This window comes from Micropterus dolomieu, linkage group LG21 (genome assembly GCF_021292245.1).
Source record: "Micropterus dolomieu isolate WLL.071019.BEF.003 ecotype Adirondacks linkage group LG21, ASM2129224v1, whole genome shotgun sequence".
Classification (NCBI taxonomy): Eukaryota; Metazoa; Chordata; class Actinopteri; order Centrarchiformes; family Centrarchidae; genus Micropterus; species Micropterus dolomieu.
In genome coordinates this window covers 4003811-4020360 of record NC_060170.1, presented here as the reverse complement: position 1 = coordinate 4020360, position 16550 = coordinate 4003811, and the positions used below count along the sequence as shown (strand labels likewise).

The following is a 16550-nucleotide window of genomic DNA, read 5'->3' as shown; positions in this document are numbered from 1 at the left end:
ATTTCCTGATAACTGCACCGACAGTTGATCTTTTCTCTCCAAGTTGCTTTCCGATTCTCTTGTAGCCCATCCCAGCCTTGTGCAGATCAACAATCTTGTCCCTGATGTCCGTAGAAAGCTCTTTGGTCTTGCCCATGGTGGTGATGTTGGATGCTGGTTGTTTGGGTGTTGACAGGTGTCTTTTATGCAGGTAATGAGGTGAGGCAGGTGTATTTGATGTAGATAATTGGTTGGGATTGGGGCTGTGTCTTAAAGAAAGACTAACTGGCTTGTAGGAGCCAGAATACTTGCTGTTTGGTAGGGGGTCAAATACTTGTTTTTCCTCATCAGATGGTTATCAATTTTTATAAATTCATATGATGTGATTTTCTGGAATTTTCTTTGGGATTCTGTCTTTCATTGTTAGAATGTACATATGATTAAAATTGTAGATTGTTGCATTCTTTGTAAGTGGGCAAACCTGCAAAATCAGCAAGGGGTCAAATACTTTTTTCCCCCACTGTATTTTACATGTAAAAAATGTATTAATGGAAAACATGGGGGAGCCAGTTTGAATGGGTCGGATGGAGCTGATAACATTAATATCTAGTAAGTTCTGATATCTATAATTCATATTTATATGCTTAAGTTTCAGTAGAGTAGATGCTGGATAATCGGCCAGTACAAGCACAGTTGATTCACATCCAGCCTCAACCACTACCAGCACAGACCCAGTCCAGATGTCTTCAGCAGGTCCCACAGACCCAGGTGAAACACAGGCAGCCTCAGCCAGTACGAGCACAGCCAGAGATGAACAGCCAGCATCAGATACAAGGAGTTCAGACCCTAATGGAAAAGTTGATGCTCTACCAAATGACCCAGTTGATTGGCCCCCAGTCTTGACAGACTTTATGAGGACTGAGGTAGTGCGCAGAGGTCCATTCAAACCAGCACTGGATTTTTCTTATCCTAAAGAGAAGTCTAGAAAAGGTTTTCATTCAAATCAGGCGTATTGCAACTGTATTATTAACTGTCCCTTTAACAGACTATGAGCAAAACTATGAAATCAAATAAACACGTAAGACCATTATCTCATGACTCTCCTTCTATTCTATGTTTAACAGGATGGAGATGTAATAGGCATAAATACTCTGAAAGTGGCAGCAGGAATCTCTTTCGCCATCCCTGCAGACAGAATACGGCAGTTTCTTGCTGAGTCCTACAACAGACAAGTCAACGGTAAGCAGGATCTAATGCCAGTGTTGCCGATATAGTCGCAGTTTCAAGGAATACTTATATGATGTCATTCATGAGTCATTTATTCATTTGTTCATTCATTTGCCTTTAGGAAATACAGGACAAAAAAAGAAATTCATAGGTGTCCGGATGCTGCAGCTTTCACCATCGTAAGTAAACCTCAGAAGAACTCATTTCCATCAAGCTCTCCTAATAGGGATGGCAATTATGGTCCCTCGGTGGTTATTGCCACTGTTATTTGTTGCAAAATCCTTAATCTACAATATATTGAGTCATTGAAGGTTAAAACATGGGATATATTAAGAATATTAATCATGTTGCATAACAAAAATAACAAACTACTGAAAAAAAAAAGATTAATAAATAGTTGCACTGTATACAGTCCAAGCGGGAAGCTTCCGGCCTACAATATGAAGCCGATGCGGAAGTCCCTGAAACCTGCATTCTATTGAAAATCCAGCAGGGGGCGACTCTTCTGGTTGCAAAAAGAAGTCCGGCTCGATTAGAAATAATGGGAAAATGACCCTACTTCTCAGCTGAATAAGTACCCCAGTAAACCCTTTCCTGATGAGTTTATGGTCTCAGTCGCTAGTTTCAAGTCTTCTTCAATACAAAATTATGTTTATTTAGTAAATTATGGTCCCATTTACTTTAAAATAGACCACAGAGCAGAGTATGTTTCAGGGCGGGATAACTATGATTGACAAGTCGTTACCATGGCGACCTGTCAATCACTCTCGGCACTGTGTAAATTTAACCAGCACCATTGATAAAGCCTATTAGGAGTTGGCTGTTGACTTTCTCTGGTGAGTACATTTAGTTTTAAGACTGTTGTTCGATAGACAAAGTTATCAGCCTTGTTAAAATGACAGTTAACGTGAGTTACAGTGGCACTAAGCAAACTAGCTAGCTCCACACACGGCCGTTAGCTCCGCTGTATCGTCACTTCCGGGAACTTCCTGGTTGCAAAAACTCGACATGGCGGAGCCCTATCGGCCAAACTCGAGGCTTCAAAGAGGCAGTCCACAAACCAACGGGCGACGTCACGATGACTACGTCCATTTCTTATGTACAGTCTATGATACAGTCACATACATATATATGGATAAACATATATGGAACGATATGTTTGCGACACATCACTATCTCCTAATACATCTATGTGCACTGGTGCTGTGAGCTACAGTATATGCTAATGTCAGCACGCTAACAGACTCAGTGCTTAGCAGGTATGATGTTTACTAGAATTTACTAGAAACTAGAATTAATCCTCTTAGAACCATATATATATATATATATATATATATATATATATATATATATATATATATATATATATGAAATATCGTGGCAATCCACCATTAGAAGTTGAGAGATTTCAGTTGCAGACCCACTGACATTGCCATCCTTAGAGCTATTTAAAACACCTTACTTGAAGTGCATTTTATATTAATATCATGATATAGCACATTTCTCAAAATTAAATTAAGTAACAGTTAAATAACCAGATGGGAATGTCTGCTTTTGGCTAATCCAGTAAATATCTGTAAAATCTAACTATTTTATCACATTTAATATTTGTCTATACCTATATACAGTGTGTAGGTTTTACAAAATGCAGCTGCAGTGCTGTGAACTGATATTTGAAATTCTCTGGATATTTTCCAAAGCATGGAATAAAAGAATCTCTGTGGTTTTGATAGAATTTGGGTTGTGTCAGTTGGTATAGACTGTTTCTCTAATCCATCTTCATCTTCATTTTTCTCCAGTTGGATCCGAGATCTCAAGGAGCATAAGGTTGAATTTCCAGATGTGAGCTCAGGGGTTTATATTTATGAGGTAATACCTGGAACAGCTGCCTCCAGGTAAAAGTCAAACTACAATCTTGTCTACTATGTGGTGGGAAATTCATCCCATTTAGCTCGTAATTTCAGAAGAATGGCAAAGTATAACAGCATCGTGGTTGTTTTTGATATTAGCTGATAATTGTTTTTTTCTGATAAATACTTCTTGTCTGTGGGAGGTTCTTAATTCAATTCAGTTTGGTTTTATTTATGTAGTGCCAATTCATAACAAAAGTTGTAGATTTCAGTAGTATATGCTGTAAATATATTGTTGCAGAGACATTCCCACCCTAGCAGGAACATATAGGAATGAATCTGTACAGGTTTGCTTTGTTCTGTGGTTTCAGTCCAAAACCTATAAGCATTACTATTAGCAGGAGTCCAACCCTAACTGACACATGCACTTGTCAATATTAGTCTCCAGTAGCAATCAAAAATGTTGCTCTTGCATAATTGCATTGGTGTAAGGTTCAAAGTAAGATAAGCACACTAGTGAGTTATTTTTTTTTATCAGAGTGTGTAACCTGGAGCAGTATGATGCACAGTAAGAGCTTGTTTAGGCAGGTTTTATAAAATGCAACAGCAGTGCGGTGAACTGCCATTTGGAGGATATATTTCAAGGCGTGGAATAAGAGCATCCCTGCAGTTCTCAAGGCTGCAGATTGAACTGTGGTCCTGCTGCTCGTTATACTTGTGCTTCCCACAGGCAAAGCTCTGACATCTTTCTCTTAGTGAAGATAAGATCTCTCTCTCCGACTCTTTAGACTCTATATTTTTCATAGTGCAACATTGCTTCCTGTGACATTGAAGCCTGAAGCTTTGAACAGCGTACAGCAGTATAACCTACAACCAGTACAGCAGAGGGTGTCAGTTTATCAAGACAATGCTGAATTGTCTGCTATACTATTGCTTACACCCCTTGTTATTGTCTGGTGAAATCAGAATGTAGCTCGGCAGTCTTGCCTGTATTGTCACTCAGTCTGCATAAGATCATCAGCAAGAGTAAATGCTTCAAATGTAAATGTCATGCAGTGAGGTGCATTATAAATCCATGACCCCACCGCTTCCATTGTTTACTTTGTCTCTTGAGAGGGAAGAACCCGACACAGGAACAGACTTGTCTAAATGTCACTGATGTTTTCCTTAGGGTGTGAGATCAGCCCAGCAGAGTTTGGGTCTGCTTTAGTAAGGCTTTATGTACGAGTGATTTATGGCGTTGTTTTCTCCACAGCGCTGGCATGATCGATCATGACGTCATCATCGGCATCAACGGGTGGCCCGTCCACACCACGCAGGAAGTGAGCGAAGCCGTCCAGAGTGGCACCCCGCTTTCAGTGGTGGTGAGACGAAAGGATAAGGATGTTACACTAACTATCATTCCTGAAGAGACTGACTAATACCACTGACTGTAAATGTCTGCCATTAAAGAAGAAATGTAAATGTAATGTCCTGTAACACTGATAAAACAGCTGGTGATGTGCACCGCATTGCTTTTTCTATTTTGTCTTTACGAGAACGAGATACTTAGAGAACAAAAGAGACTGGCATCAGAAAGAGGAAGTGCGGCCCCTTTCTCAGAATAAGGAAGTGCTGCCATTTTGTGCAAATGTTCAACAATCATAGAGAAAGAAATCATCAAAGGTAAAGATACAAATTTGTACACCCATGAAATGAATGAGACACATAATGTTCCGACTGAAGCAACGATGCACAGTTGCAAACACAACATTGTGTTCAACCATTTGATGAATACCACATGTTCACAGGTGGTGCCACGCAAGGCTACCTGTTCGGCTTGTAGGCAGTTTTCATTCATAAAATTGTTGCCAAAGAGTAAAAAGATGGACTTCACAGCACAGAGCATCAAGACCTGCTGTTGGACATCAGCAGACAATAATGTCATTTTGCTGTTTCACTGGTTGCATTAGGGGACATGAGATAATTATAAATATGAATATAGCTGCCAACGGCATGTTGGCAGCTGTGCTGTGACAGAAATAAAGGGGGAATGGTTTAATATGAAGTTAGATAGATGGCTTTGTTCTACACCAGGTTTCACAGGGAATTAAATAACAATGAAAAGACAAGCTGCATTTAAAATAAATATATAAATAATGATAATGTAAATTATACAAGGATATCTAAAATGGTTAGGTTTAAGCAACAAACTACTTGGTAAGGTTTAGGAAAAAGATCATGGTTTGCGTTAAAATAAGGACATTATGTAAGTCACGTGACTAAATTCACATGATGTAAGTTACCTACGTAACATTAACTTAAAACATTTCACATGGGCCTAGAAGCCCATTTCCCTTGCATGCATTTCTCTCTCTTTTTACTACATCATCTGACTTCATTTGCTCCTGTTAGAGGTTGTGGCCTAACAATAAATGTAAATATGTCAATAGTTTTATCAAGATCACTCTAAATGAGTGTGTTAGCTTTTGTTTATTTTCAAGTCGAGTGTCTAGAAGTCTTTATTATGAGGATTACATTATGAGTATACTTTCTCACTGTAACTCAAAATACATTCCTTTTTCAAAAATATAACAACAAAAACATTGTTAAACCACCATCTCATTGTCTTAAATATCATGGCATTTAGGAACATAATCCTTCTTACCTTCCTCTATGTCTACTTAAGTTTGAAAATTAAAGACATCAGTTAATCAGTGACAGACAAAAATAAATTATAAAACAAGCTGTTGTTGGTGCTCCATTTTAAAATGTTTCTATCACAGTAACATTACAACCCTAGTCATAAAGCCTATGCTGGGGTCACATCAGCTCAGGCAAGCTGATTCTGGCAATTGTCCGAAGTTAATTTTTACTTGTCCCTAAACAAAGTGTTTTATTTATTAGCATTTATCAAAAAACAAAAAACTAAAGTTACAACAAACATTCTTGCATATCAAAAATGATATGAGAATCCCCCCTCCTTCTCCCCAGAGATGGACTCTTACCTGTGAGTAGTAATTTATCACTTTATTGATATGCTCTTATTGATACTTAGTTTAGTTCAGCTCTTATCATTTCTTTTTTATTACTAAGTAATTACCTATTAAAAATATATTATTTAAAAAAAGAATAAATTCAAAGGATGAGAATTTAATATTTTATTGTAAATAAATGTGGTGGTTACTGTAGTCACTATATCCACTCAACAAAATCTCCCTGGAAACAAAGTCGAGAAAGAATGAAGAACTCTGCTGGTAGAGAAGGGAGGAGCTGGTTTGCCTAGTTTATAGGGACTTGCTACATTTGAAGTTGCGTGGCAAACTAAGCCAAACTGGCAACATACAGACAGCTTTCATTTTAGCTTGTTTGTAACAATTCTCTACTAGTTAACATGTTGTGTTTATCTTAACTGTAAAGTTCCAAGCCACTGGCTGTCATGTCCTTTCCTCTTCCTCACCACTTCTTTTGTTCAGCCAATACTTTAGATTCACACCAGTAACACCAAGGAGCTTAAGTGGTAGGATAACTTCTCCTTTTATCCTCAAACCATCATAATATTTTTGGTGTTACATTATTTGTTTTTGTCATACGTATATGCGTTCCATGTTCCATGCTCCGATCACTTCCTGCAGGTTTTCTGGCTCTGGAGCTGTGGAGTCTGGATCTGTGGTTGCGGGTCACCTGCTGCCCCTTTGTTCCTGCTCAACACCCTTTGCTACAACAACTATTGTTACTAGTCCTATTGTTATTATTGTTATTATAATCATTAACATTACGATTATTATCATTAACACTACTATACATATCTGTATATATATATATATATATATATATATATATATATATATATATATATTTTATTTATTTATTTTTTTCTGTAAATAACATCTGAGTATGGTCTAGACCTGCTCTTTCATGAAAAGCACTCTAAGGTAACTGTTGTTGTGATTTGGCGCTATATAAATAAAATTGAATTGAATAGTATATCAGATTTATGTACTGTATGCTGGACTACACAGAGGTGGTTACGGCAGGATGTGGCCTGCGGCATTAGCTAGCGCTAACTAGCTTGCTTGGTTAGCACCGTGCATCTGTTATTCACGTTAACTGTGATATTAATTGGGATGCTAATTTTGGCTAGGGAAAATTAGGCTTAAAACAAAATGTAGCCTACTAATCAGAATAAATGAACAGCGACTCCTTAGAGTGACTTTTAGTACAACCAAACAGTGAACAAGACATTTTTATGCGACCTATGTTATAGTTACAGTTACACTTTCATGAATTGAAAACACACTGTGACAGGTCACCATGGTAGCAACTTTCCAATCACAAGGTAGCTACACCCTAAAGTATAACCTGCTTTATCATTTATTTTCCTCTAAATGGGACTATAATTTACTAAATAAACATCATACTGTGTTGAAGAAGACATGAAACTACAGATTGAGATCAAAAACCCATGAGGAAAGTGTTTACTGGGGTAATAAATCAAGTGAGAAGTAGCGTCACGTTGTCATACACGATGCAATCAGACTTCATTTTACGACCGGTGGAGTCGCCCCCCCCAGCTGGTCATAAGAAAGAATGCAGGTTTACGGCACTTACCCATGTGTGATAAACCCTGCCATATTTAAATATCAGGGCTAAATGTGCCCCAGTTATACATTTTGAGCACAGCTTGAGAAAATTAGCTTGAGTGTGTGAAAAGTGTCAATTCAGTCTCACAGTCAACACGTGAGTTTCCAGCCCTGTTTTAAGTTGTTGTGGGATGAAAAGCACAGGTGTAAACAATTGTATTAATGATGGCTCAATTCCATTATGAAGGTGACACTATTTTGTACTTCATCACCCTGATGGGATGTTGGTGTAATATTCGGCTACTATTATACAGTATGTAGCTGTCTCTTTGTTCCAAAAGCTGTAAAGAAAGCAAATAAAGCCGTGGGGGGCGGGAGTGGATGAACGTGGTGTAAGAGTAAGTGCCTATACGGGACGCTCAAAGAAGTAAAGCGAATGAGATTTTGACAAGGTTATTGCACAAAAATCATACGACAGAGGAGAAATCTGAAAGCAGCCTGAGCAAATCTGTGCAAGCGACAACATATCTGTCCAAGCAAACAGTTTGAGCAGTAGAGGAGCAAATCTAAGCACAAGTTAGGCCTGTTTGAGTGCCAGAGCAGGATTTTGAGGGGTTCTGGTTGTAATGCTTTACAACATCTGAACGTGAAATCAATCCCATGTTCTCAAATTGAAAGACCAGCCTCTTGAATAAAGATAGGAAAATAATCCCACATCATGTTGTTGCTTATATCTATTTTTCATTTGGAAGACAGTATCATTTTAATGCAGGACACCTGTAGAGAAGTGTCTGCATTTGTTGAGTTTCTTTACAAATGTACTCCATTTTATCAGTGTTTTCCACTGCTGTTCAAAATGTTGATCATATGCTGCATCTCTGGAGGAATTCAACATTGCACTACTAATCCAATCTTCTAAACTGAGTCGATAACTTAAAGTACTGAGTAAGGACTTTGATTGACATTCTACTCTGCACAAACCAGGGTCCATTATCTAACCCGAGAACCAAGAGAACACACTGTACCAGATACTTTTTATTGAGTCACAACTGTGGACAAATACAGCATGAGACACTTTGGATTCCTTCTCACCATCACAATAGAGGAAAGTGGAGTTTCCAGGAGCACATGTAGCTTTAATAAAAAATTTGAAGAGCACAGGGAAAAAAATCATTAACTGCCACTATCTCTCAATTTCATTTCAAATGGCACGTTTTCCTTTATACGTTCAGGAGAAACATACACATTGAGATCATTTGAAAAACAAACATTGCCAAATCAATATAAGACTCAAGGACGTTTCCAGGAATACGTCTTTTCTGACTCAACACATGCAATGCGTAAAGTAAATAAATAAATAGTACGGCAACGCTTCCCAAGTGAAGCTTCTGTTGGGCAGATCAGTATTATTTACAGTATCTTACAAAGGCCCCCAAGACTCCAGAACATTACAGTTTTACAGAGGCATGAATATTGGATGTTTCAGCATGTTTTTATAGTAATATAGGGCAGATCTGCAGAGCTGGATTTGGATTAGAAAATGAAATAGAGCAAAGAATTACATTTGGATTAAAGGAAAGATCTTATAAAATAACAACTCTCATTTCTTTTTGCAGGTGTGTAAGACAGTATATAAACTGCCATTTTTGTGAATTAAGTGGAAAACTGCAATATGTAAAGCAGAGTCTTAATTCTTTCCACTTTAAAGGTGTTTAGCCAGCTGAAAATATATTGCCTTCTACATTGCTGCTGCTGCAGGAGGAGACAAGTCGACACACTGACATGTCTTCTTCAACTTTTTATGACCTAGAAGGGTTTTATGGATCCTTAGGTAATGAAACCGGCTGTATCTACGAAAGAGCACATAAACCTTCAGTTCAGGTAAAGATGAGAAATTCTACAAAGTGGAAGATGAAGATTTTAAATTTTTAATGTGAGACCTGGGCCTCGCTGGAGAAAGTCAATGAAGATCAAAATTTGTTAAGTTTGAGACATTTAAACAGGGTCAGGCTCTACACATGAATGCAAAGGAGGGATATGCTCCCACCCAGCACAGATGCAATATGTCAAGGTAAAGGAAATGTACTGCTTTAGCTGTCTCAAAACAGTCTTAGAGTCGCATCTTGTCAACGTGACTTATGTCCATGTCTTGTGTTCTTGCTGGCTTCAGGCTGTAATGTTAATCAGTCTAAGTACAGCTTGAACACACTGAAGCAGCAGAGAAAATACAGAAGTCAGAACGCCTCCAGTAGAAGAGGACAGCGAAGGGTCAAAGCTGGGCTGTTTGGTCATGAAGAAGGAAAGCTATGATAATAATTGTGTAGGATGTTGCCCTCAAGAAATCACAGAATATTTCTAAGATCATTGCTCAGAGTTTAACTGGAATGGAGGATTCATGGTCAGTATGCAAAATTATGTATGTCACAGTGACTATCTAGCCTGGCTGTATCAGCATGTCTACATCTGAAATTAAGAGTGGGACTGTAGCTACAGAACACGTGGATTCCCATCATTTTCAGGACATGAGAACTAATTACATTTTGTAGGATTTCAGGTCACTTTTACACCTGTAGTTCAGCTCATTTGGTCCAAACAAAGGGAATAAAACGTAAATTGTTGCCATTCAGTTCTGGTTTGGTTCGTGTTCACACTGGCTTTATAAATATATATATGGAGCTGTTCAAATGAAGTCATATGGATAGACAGGTAACTCAATGATTGGACATTTTCAGTGATGTCATACTGTGTCATTATTGCTGTGTGGACTTACATGGTGAAATCAAATTTCACAAAATAACAGCAAGTCATGCTGCACTTTCTGAGCCTTACGCGCTTATTTATGTTCTCTGGTGTCATCACGAGCTTGTAAAGAAATAACCGATTTTTGCAGGAATTGAAGAGCGAAACTACTATTTATTCAGCAGTAAACTGTCAAGAAAACAATCTTATAAGCAATGTATTTATTTATGCAAGTCATTTGGTAACCGTGATAACACGTGTTCCTGCCACCTTATGAGTGCGCTGATTTTCTCCAATACATCAGTTCTTCGAAAGATGTGTTGTGCTTGTGTCCCTCTCCGTGTATCAGTCAAGTCAGTGTCAACATGAAGCAGACCAGAACTAAAAGGCAACATGACTCATTTCTTTCCAGACCATATAAACTGAACTACAGGTGACCCAAGTTGACAATTTAGTATTAAAGGTAGCAGTCATCACTGTTGCTCTGGCGAAAGCTGAGTATAGTCATTCTTATGCATTCTCAATGTGGGAATTTTCAAGTGAATTAAATTAGAATTAAATCTACTTATTCCACATTTTTCTCGGGAGCCCTGGGAACCTCAGGGGGCCCCTGGACTCCACTTTGCACGGCTGAGCTATAAATCCCCTTACAACAAGCCAGCCCACAGATTCATAACCATGGCAGGCAGAGGCCAGTGCCCTGGAGTTTTCAATATTTAACTGATAATATCTGACTAAGAGTTGGCCAGAGTCCTCGGTCACGCTCCGCTGTCTGTCTCAGTAGTAGGTGCACCAGTTGCTGTAATCGCTGGGCATCAGGCCTCCAGTGATGAGCAGGATCAAATCCACGAACCACCAGATTCCCAGGCCTCCCAGGGTGAGCAGCTTCCCGACAGCAGTGCCGGTGTGGCCCAGGCAGAAACGATCCACCCCAAAACAACCCAGGAAGAAGGAGTACAGCAGTGTGGTGATGAAATAGTGTCCGGTGTATCTGTGCAAAAGATGCAAGAGGACATTTAATGCTATTTAATGTCACCTGGAATGAAATAGGAACAACAGTGCAAACAAAATAATTCACAAGCATTTAATGTTACATTTAACTTCTTCCACAATTTAATACCTTGAACCTTAATATGATAAAGATGAAGCAAACCACAAGACCTTCATAGAAGCTAGCGCAGAACACTTGCAGTTTTGATCCACAAGGAGCAGACACAATAAAAGCAACACCTGTTCTGTACAATGAAAGGGGTGGACAGACTGTCTGAATAGAAACTAAACATTATAAGCTTCACAAAAGTAGCATTTATCCAAGTACTAGATTGCAGCAGTGTCTTTGTGCAGGTGCTGCTTTGATTGTGTTGAGCCCGCTGGATGTCTCTGATCTCTACGCAGTTGCTACAGAGATTAACCTCGTGCTGATGAATGCAGAGAGATGCTGGGAGAATGCGGTGTACTGTGAAAACATGGCAAAAAAAAAAAAGGTCAAGTAATGGTACTACATTGCCCTCTAGTGGTGAAGTACGGATGCCACAGATCTGGATCAGTCCCTGTACAATTTATAATAATATACAATATATGATAATGTTTTACATTTCTCAAGTAATTCAATCAAACTAATGTCACAAATTTACTGTTTACAGGATGATCCTCTCGAGTTCTTAAACTCAACAGGATTATTTTCACAATTAATTCTTTAGTCTGTAAAATGTCAAAAGATTTTGAAAAATCTCTACTTTCCAGAGCCCAATGTGACGTCTTTAAATTGCTTCTTTTGTCTAACCAACAGTCCATCATAAATGACGTCATAATGACAAAGAAAAGCACCAAATCCTTAAATTTAAGATGAAACCAGCAACTGTCTGACATTTCTTCTTTTAAAAAATGACTAAAGTTGTTAATCGATTATCAAAATAGTTGACAATTAATTTCTTTTTGATCGACTAATCGACTAAACTGTTTCAGCTCTAGGTGGTGCACAATAACCCCCCAGACATTATTCGGCTCTAGCAGAGTTCTGCACTCTGTGGACTGACTTCTTGTTAGAGGTAGGTGTCACACCATCCCAGAAACATATCTACACCGACAGAGGGGCAGTTATTTTAATAACAAAAGCAAACAACAATAAAAGCCTGGACAGAGTGCAACTTTTCCTTCTCGCATCCCTGCTCTCTCTACTTATGTTTTCCAAACATGATATGGAAATTAGAGCCCAAATGATACAGGATTTTTAAGACCACTACAGACTTTGATTTTTTAAAATCCTATATTGTTTTCTTCTTCTTTTCAGAAAAACTTAACTAATGGAAATTCAAAGTCCCATGCTGCGACAACAAAGCTTTTTCATTATAAAGCAGACTGCTACACTACATCTTCAATATATCCATCATCATCAAATGTGCTGTCAATCTGCCTCGCAATGACTTAATATGAGAGGAAAAAACTATACTGTCACTTGACATGTGAAGCATGAGGTGTGACTTATAGCAGAAAAAGAGGGGGAAACAACAAACTACGCAATTACACTCTAGGCCAGTGGTTCTCAACCTTTTTTGAGGCCAATGCCACCCTATCCATTATCCAGGTCCCTTACCGCCCCCCATCAAAAAATATATTTGAGTGATTTTTGTTATTAAAAACATAGAAAAAAAACCACATAATTGAATGACAAACAACATATTAAATACTTTCCCAGGTAAAAAGCCACGTGAAAAGTAATTATATTTAACTAATAAGTGAATGTTCCTCCCAGAAACTGTATGTGAAGCCAGAAACGGTTTTCTTGGATGGGGCACTTAATAAGTGGGTGGTATGGAGGTCCTCCCCCAGAAGATTCTGAGCATTAAACACTTAATTTCCTGCATTCTGGTGAAAGTTTCTGCACCAATTTATGGTGGAAATATCTTATTATATAAAAGGGAAACACAAAAGTCAGGTGGCAGGTGACAATTCAAAATATATAAATATAATGTAGTGAGGCTCTCAGGCATTCTTTATTGCTTTTAAATATTTTTCTCCTGTAGATCAACTTATTTAATAACACTGCTGAGTCAACACACATGATTAAGTCTTATCTCCTCTTTTGTGTCTTCTGTGGGGAAGTAACCCATTTAAATTTATTGTGGCCCCTTTTCATCCCAGTAATAAATTAATCCGTTTTAATTCAGTTATTGACTTTGTTAGCTCATCCTTTAATAACTTATCATATCATAACTTAGTGTTTCCCACAGAATGACAGTGTAACTGGCGCACAGGGGGTGTGTGCATGTGCAGTCGATATTGACTACCAGCTATATACAGCGTGCTAGCCTCAAAACCCCAGCTGTATTCTAACATTAATTTAGCTCTCGTTATTAGCTAGGCTCCTTACATGCTTGCTAATAATTTTTTAAGCTGGGTCTCCGACATTGACAGCGTTGTGTTGGACAGATTTGTGCAGCTGAGGGAGAGGTAGAGAGAGAGGGACGAGCGAGAGGATGTGCTGCGCGAATACGCACTGCCTGCAGCTCTGCAATCAAGTACGATTTTAAATAGGCCTAGTAAAAAAAATATAAAATATCGAAAATCAATATATATCTGCGCTCATGTTCAAAACTTTCTGCACATTCAGAATCTCTCCCACATATCTGAGTTCTCTGACATGTAAAGAAAAAAATCTTAATAATAGGAGACTAACGTCATTAGCCTATTTAAAGAGAATTCATAATATTTTACTACATGCCCTATACTGCATTATGTTACTGATTTGCTGCAAGTTTCCCCTCGAACCGTCTGACAGACACAGAACTGGATGAGACGAGGAGGTGCTCATGCCGGGGAAAACGGAACTAACCGACAACACCTGTGATCAGGCAGAAATCTCACCTGTTAACTTCAGCACCTCTGATAAAGTGCAGCTTACAATCCCCAACAGACCAAGTCAGGGCTTCAGTTTTTAACGTTACATTTTTATAGCCTACTGAAACTACAGTTTATGTCCGCTTTGGCACAAACTGTCTGCGACTCACAGCGCGAGGTGGGTTCACGTCACTCGCTGGTGCAGCGAAGTTGCTTTCAGGGTGCCAAGAAAGAGAGCTTCAATTTTCCGGAGTTTACACAGTAAACACCATGTGGGTAACATTTTAGAGATGATAATCTGACTTCCCGTTCCCGTGAAGGCAGCACCACAAGAAGCTGACAGAGAAAAAAAGCTGGCCTGTCCGATTCCTACAGAGCTGCAAACAATGATTGTTTTCATTATGGGTTCTATAAAATGCCAAAGAATTAGGCCCGTGGTAGGTTGCTTGTTTAGTCAATAACTTGGGGTGAATTATAATAAATGCCACAGGTGTTGTTGGTTAATTTCTGGTTGAACATACAGACAGGCTGCTGTGGAAGAATGTCTCCTGTGTGCGTCTCCATTTTTCAGTCGTGATTTTTCTTTCTTCTCAGGTTCCTAATTTTAGCTACCAGCCAGGTGGCAAAAGAACATGTTAACATGTCAAAGGTTCACCACTTTAATAATTAATTTTCCTGTTTTTTTTTGCAGACTGGGTGAAAGGAAATTTCTCTGGGATGCCTGGGAACACTGTTTTTACCTTTTGTACAAGAAGACATTATCACCTTATAACTGCATGACATAGACATTTACCTTTACAGTGCCATTAACTGGTAAAGCCTGAGAATATGACAAAAAATAATAATCACAGAGATTTTACCTGAATATTAAATTGAAACATCAGCTGCTCCAAATGCAGACGTGTGTTTTAACGATTCTAAGAATTATCTAAAGTTTGGTGAGACAGTTTTGGCACATGCAGATGTGTAACCGTTGTGTGTCCCTTACTTTATGCATGGTACGTTTCCTCTGAGGAATTCTCTGGGTCCGGCACACTCTATATCATCAAGTGCAGTGCAGATAACCGGTGTGTGGTTCACCTCTTTTTGAGTCTGGCCACCCCACTAAACATAAAAAGAGTGAATAAGTCAAGTGCAGAGTGATTAACAACATAACATGTTCTTACAAACAGCACTTACCCCAACACAACCATGGCCCAACTCCAGGAAGGCGCTGTGGTTGCCTGCGTGATCCACAGGGTCTTGACAGTAGATGAACTCCTCTGGTCTTCATCATGTATCAAATATATAACGAAGAACAGAAAGTTAACAATGTAGCATGCCACTGCTGTGAAAATGACTGATAACCTACATAACTGATAACTGTAGCGTTAGATGCTTTTGTAAAAACACAAGCCAAACTTCAGTTTCCAATCCCCTGAATTATTCGCAACACTGCACACCGAGCAGAGCTGGATGTAAGGGCTAACGTTTATTCATAGGACCTTACAGTAAATACGGCGTACAATATTACCAATGAAATACCAAATTTCAATTCAATTAAAAGAGTCTCCACTCATTTTAATTGGCCTTATTCAATTATACGACACATTTTTAAAGTATTATAGGAAATGTCGGATGTTAAACGGCGCTGCTTTGGTTAACTGGATTTCTGAAAACAGTACGCGTATAGTTAGCATTAGCTAACACACGATAGCATTGTAGCAAGACTACTGTACATGTTACTTACAGGTAGCTGCAAAGGACGACTGGTGACGGGGGCTTGTACTCATAGGGCTCTGTATAATTCGTACTTTCCACCGGTATTTCATATTTGCCAACATCCGACGGCTGCTCGCTGAACGGGAGGGCGGTAGCTCCCTGACCAGGAGAAGAAGCAGGAGTCTCTGTTGTCGATGAGTTTTGGGAGTGAATTCCTTCCAGACATTGTAACAGAATCACCGTCAGTAGCAACAGGAATTGTCCACACAACAGAATATAGCTGACTGAAATCATTGTCGCCCTCAAATTACTACACCCATCCTAATAAACTAGCCATCCATAGTTTAACTAGCTACCTACCAAGGTTTGTTTGGGTCTAGAGTTTATGACGTCGTCAGAAAGCGCCTTCTTTTCTTCTTCTGTTCCTTTCCGGCAGACTAGGCTCTGTTGCTGCCTCCCACTGGTGATGAAGACTGTCCACTGGATCTCATCCTACTGACCTCCTGACCTATATTTTCCAATATAGGCCGGTGGATTTCAGAAAGTGAATTAGTTCCAATGCTCTCTCTTCTTGATTAGGACTATCACTCATCAGAGTTTTTAAAGATAATAGTTAAACCCCCAAATTATTTAGACCCATGACAACAGTCTCCAA

General features: G+C 38.9%; 2 protein-coding genes across 4 annotated transcripts in view; one reads left to right on the top strand and one right to left on the bottom strand.

Annotated features, from left to right (window-relative positions):
• Positions 1-4562, top strand: part of htra4 (HtrA serine peptidase 4) — a 19971-nt gene extending 15409 nt beyond the window's left edge. For all 3 annotated transcript variants that reach the window (XM_046036148.1, XM_046036149.1, XM_046036150.1), the window contains exons 6-9: positions 1104-1218; positions 1328-1385; positions 3006-3101; positions 4312-4562. In XM_046036148.1, the coding sequence (XP_045892104.1) occupies positions 1104-1218; positions 1328-1385; positions 3006-3101; positions 4312-4477 (435 nt within the window). In that variant the 3' untranslated portion in view covers positions 4478-4562. The remainder of the gene's footprint in view (positions 1-1103; positions 1219-1327; positions 1386-3005; positions 3102-4311) is intronic.
• A 4078-nt stretch (positions 4563-8640) lies between these two features.
• tm2d2 (TM2 domain containing 2) lies at positions 8641-16285 on the bottom strand. Its single transcript, XM_046035610.1, has 4 exons — positions 15924-16285; positions 15374-15461; positions 15183-15298; positions 8641-11348 (listed from the first exon to the last, which is right to left on the bottom strand). The coding sequence occupies exons 1-4, from the start codon at positions 16187-16189 to the stop codon at positions 11135-11137; spliced, it is 684 nt and encodes a 227-aa protein (XP_045891566.1). The 5' UTR covers positions 16190-16285; the 3' UTR covers positions 8641-11134.
• Positions 16286-16550: the final 265 nt, after the last annotated feature.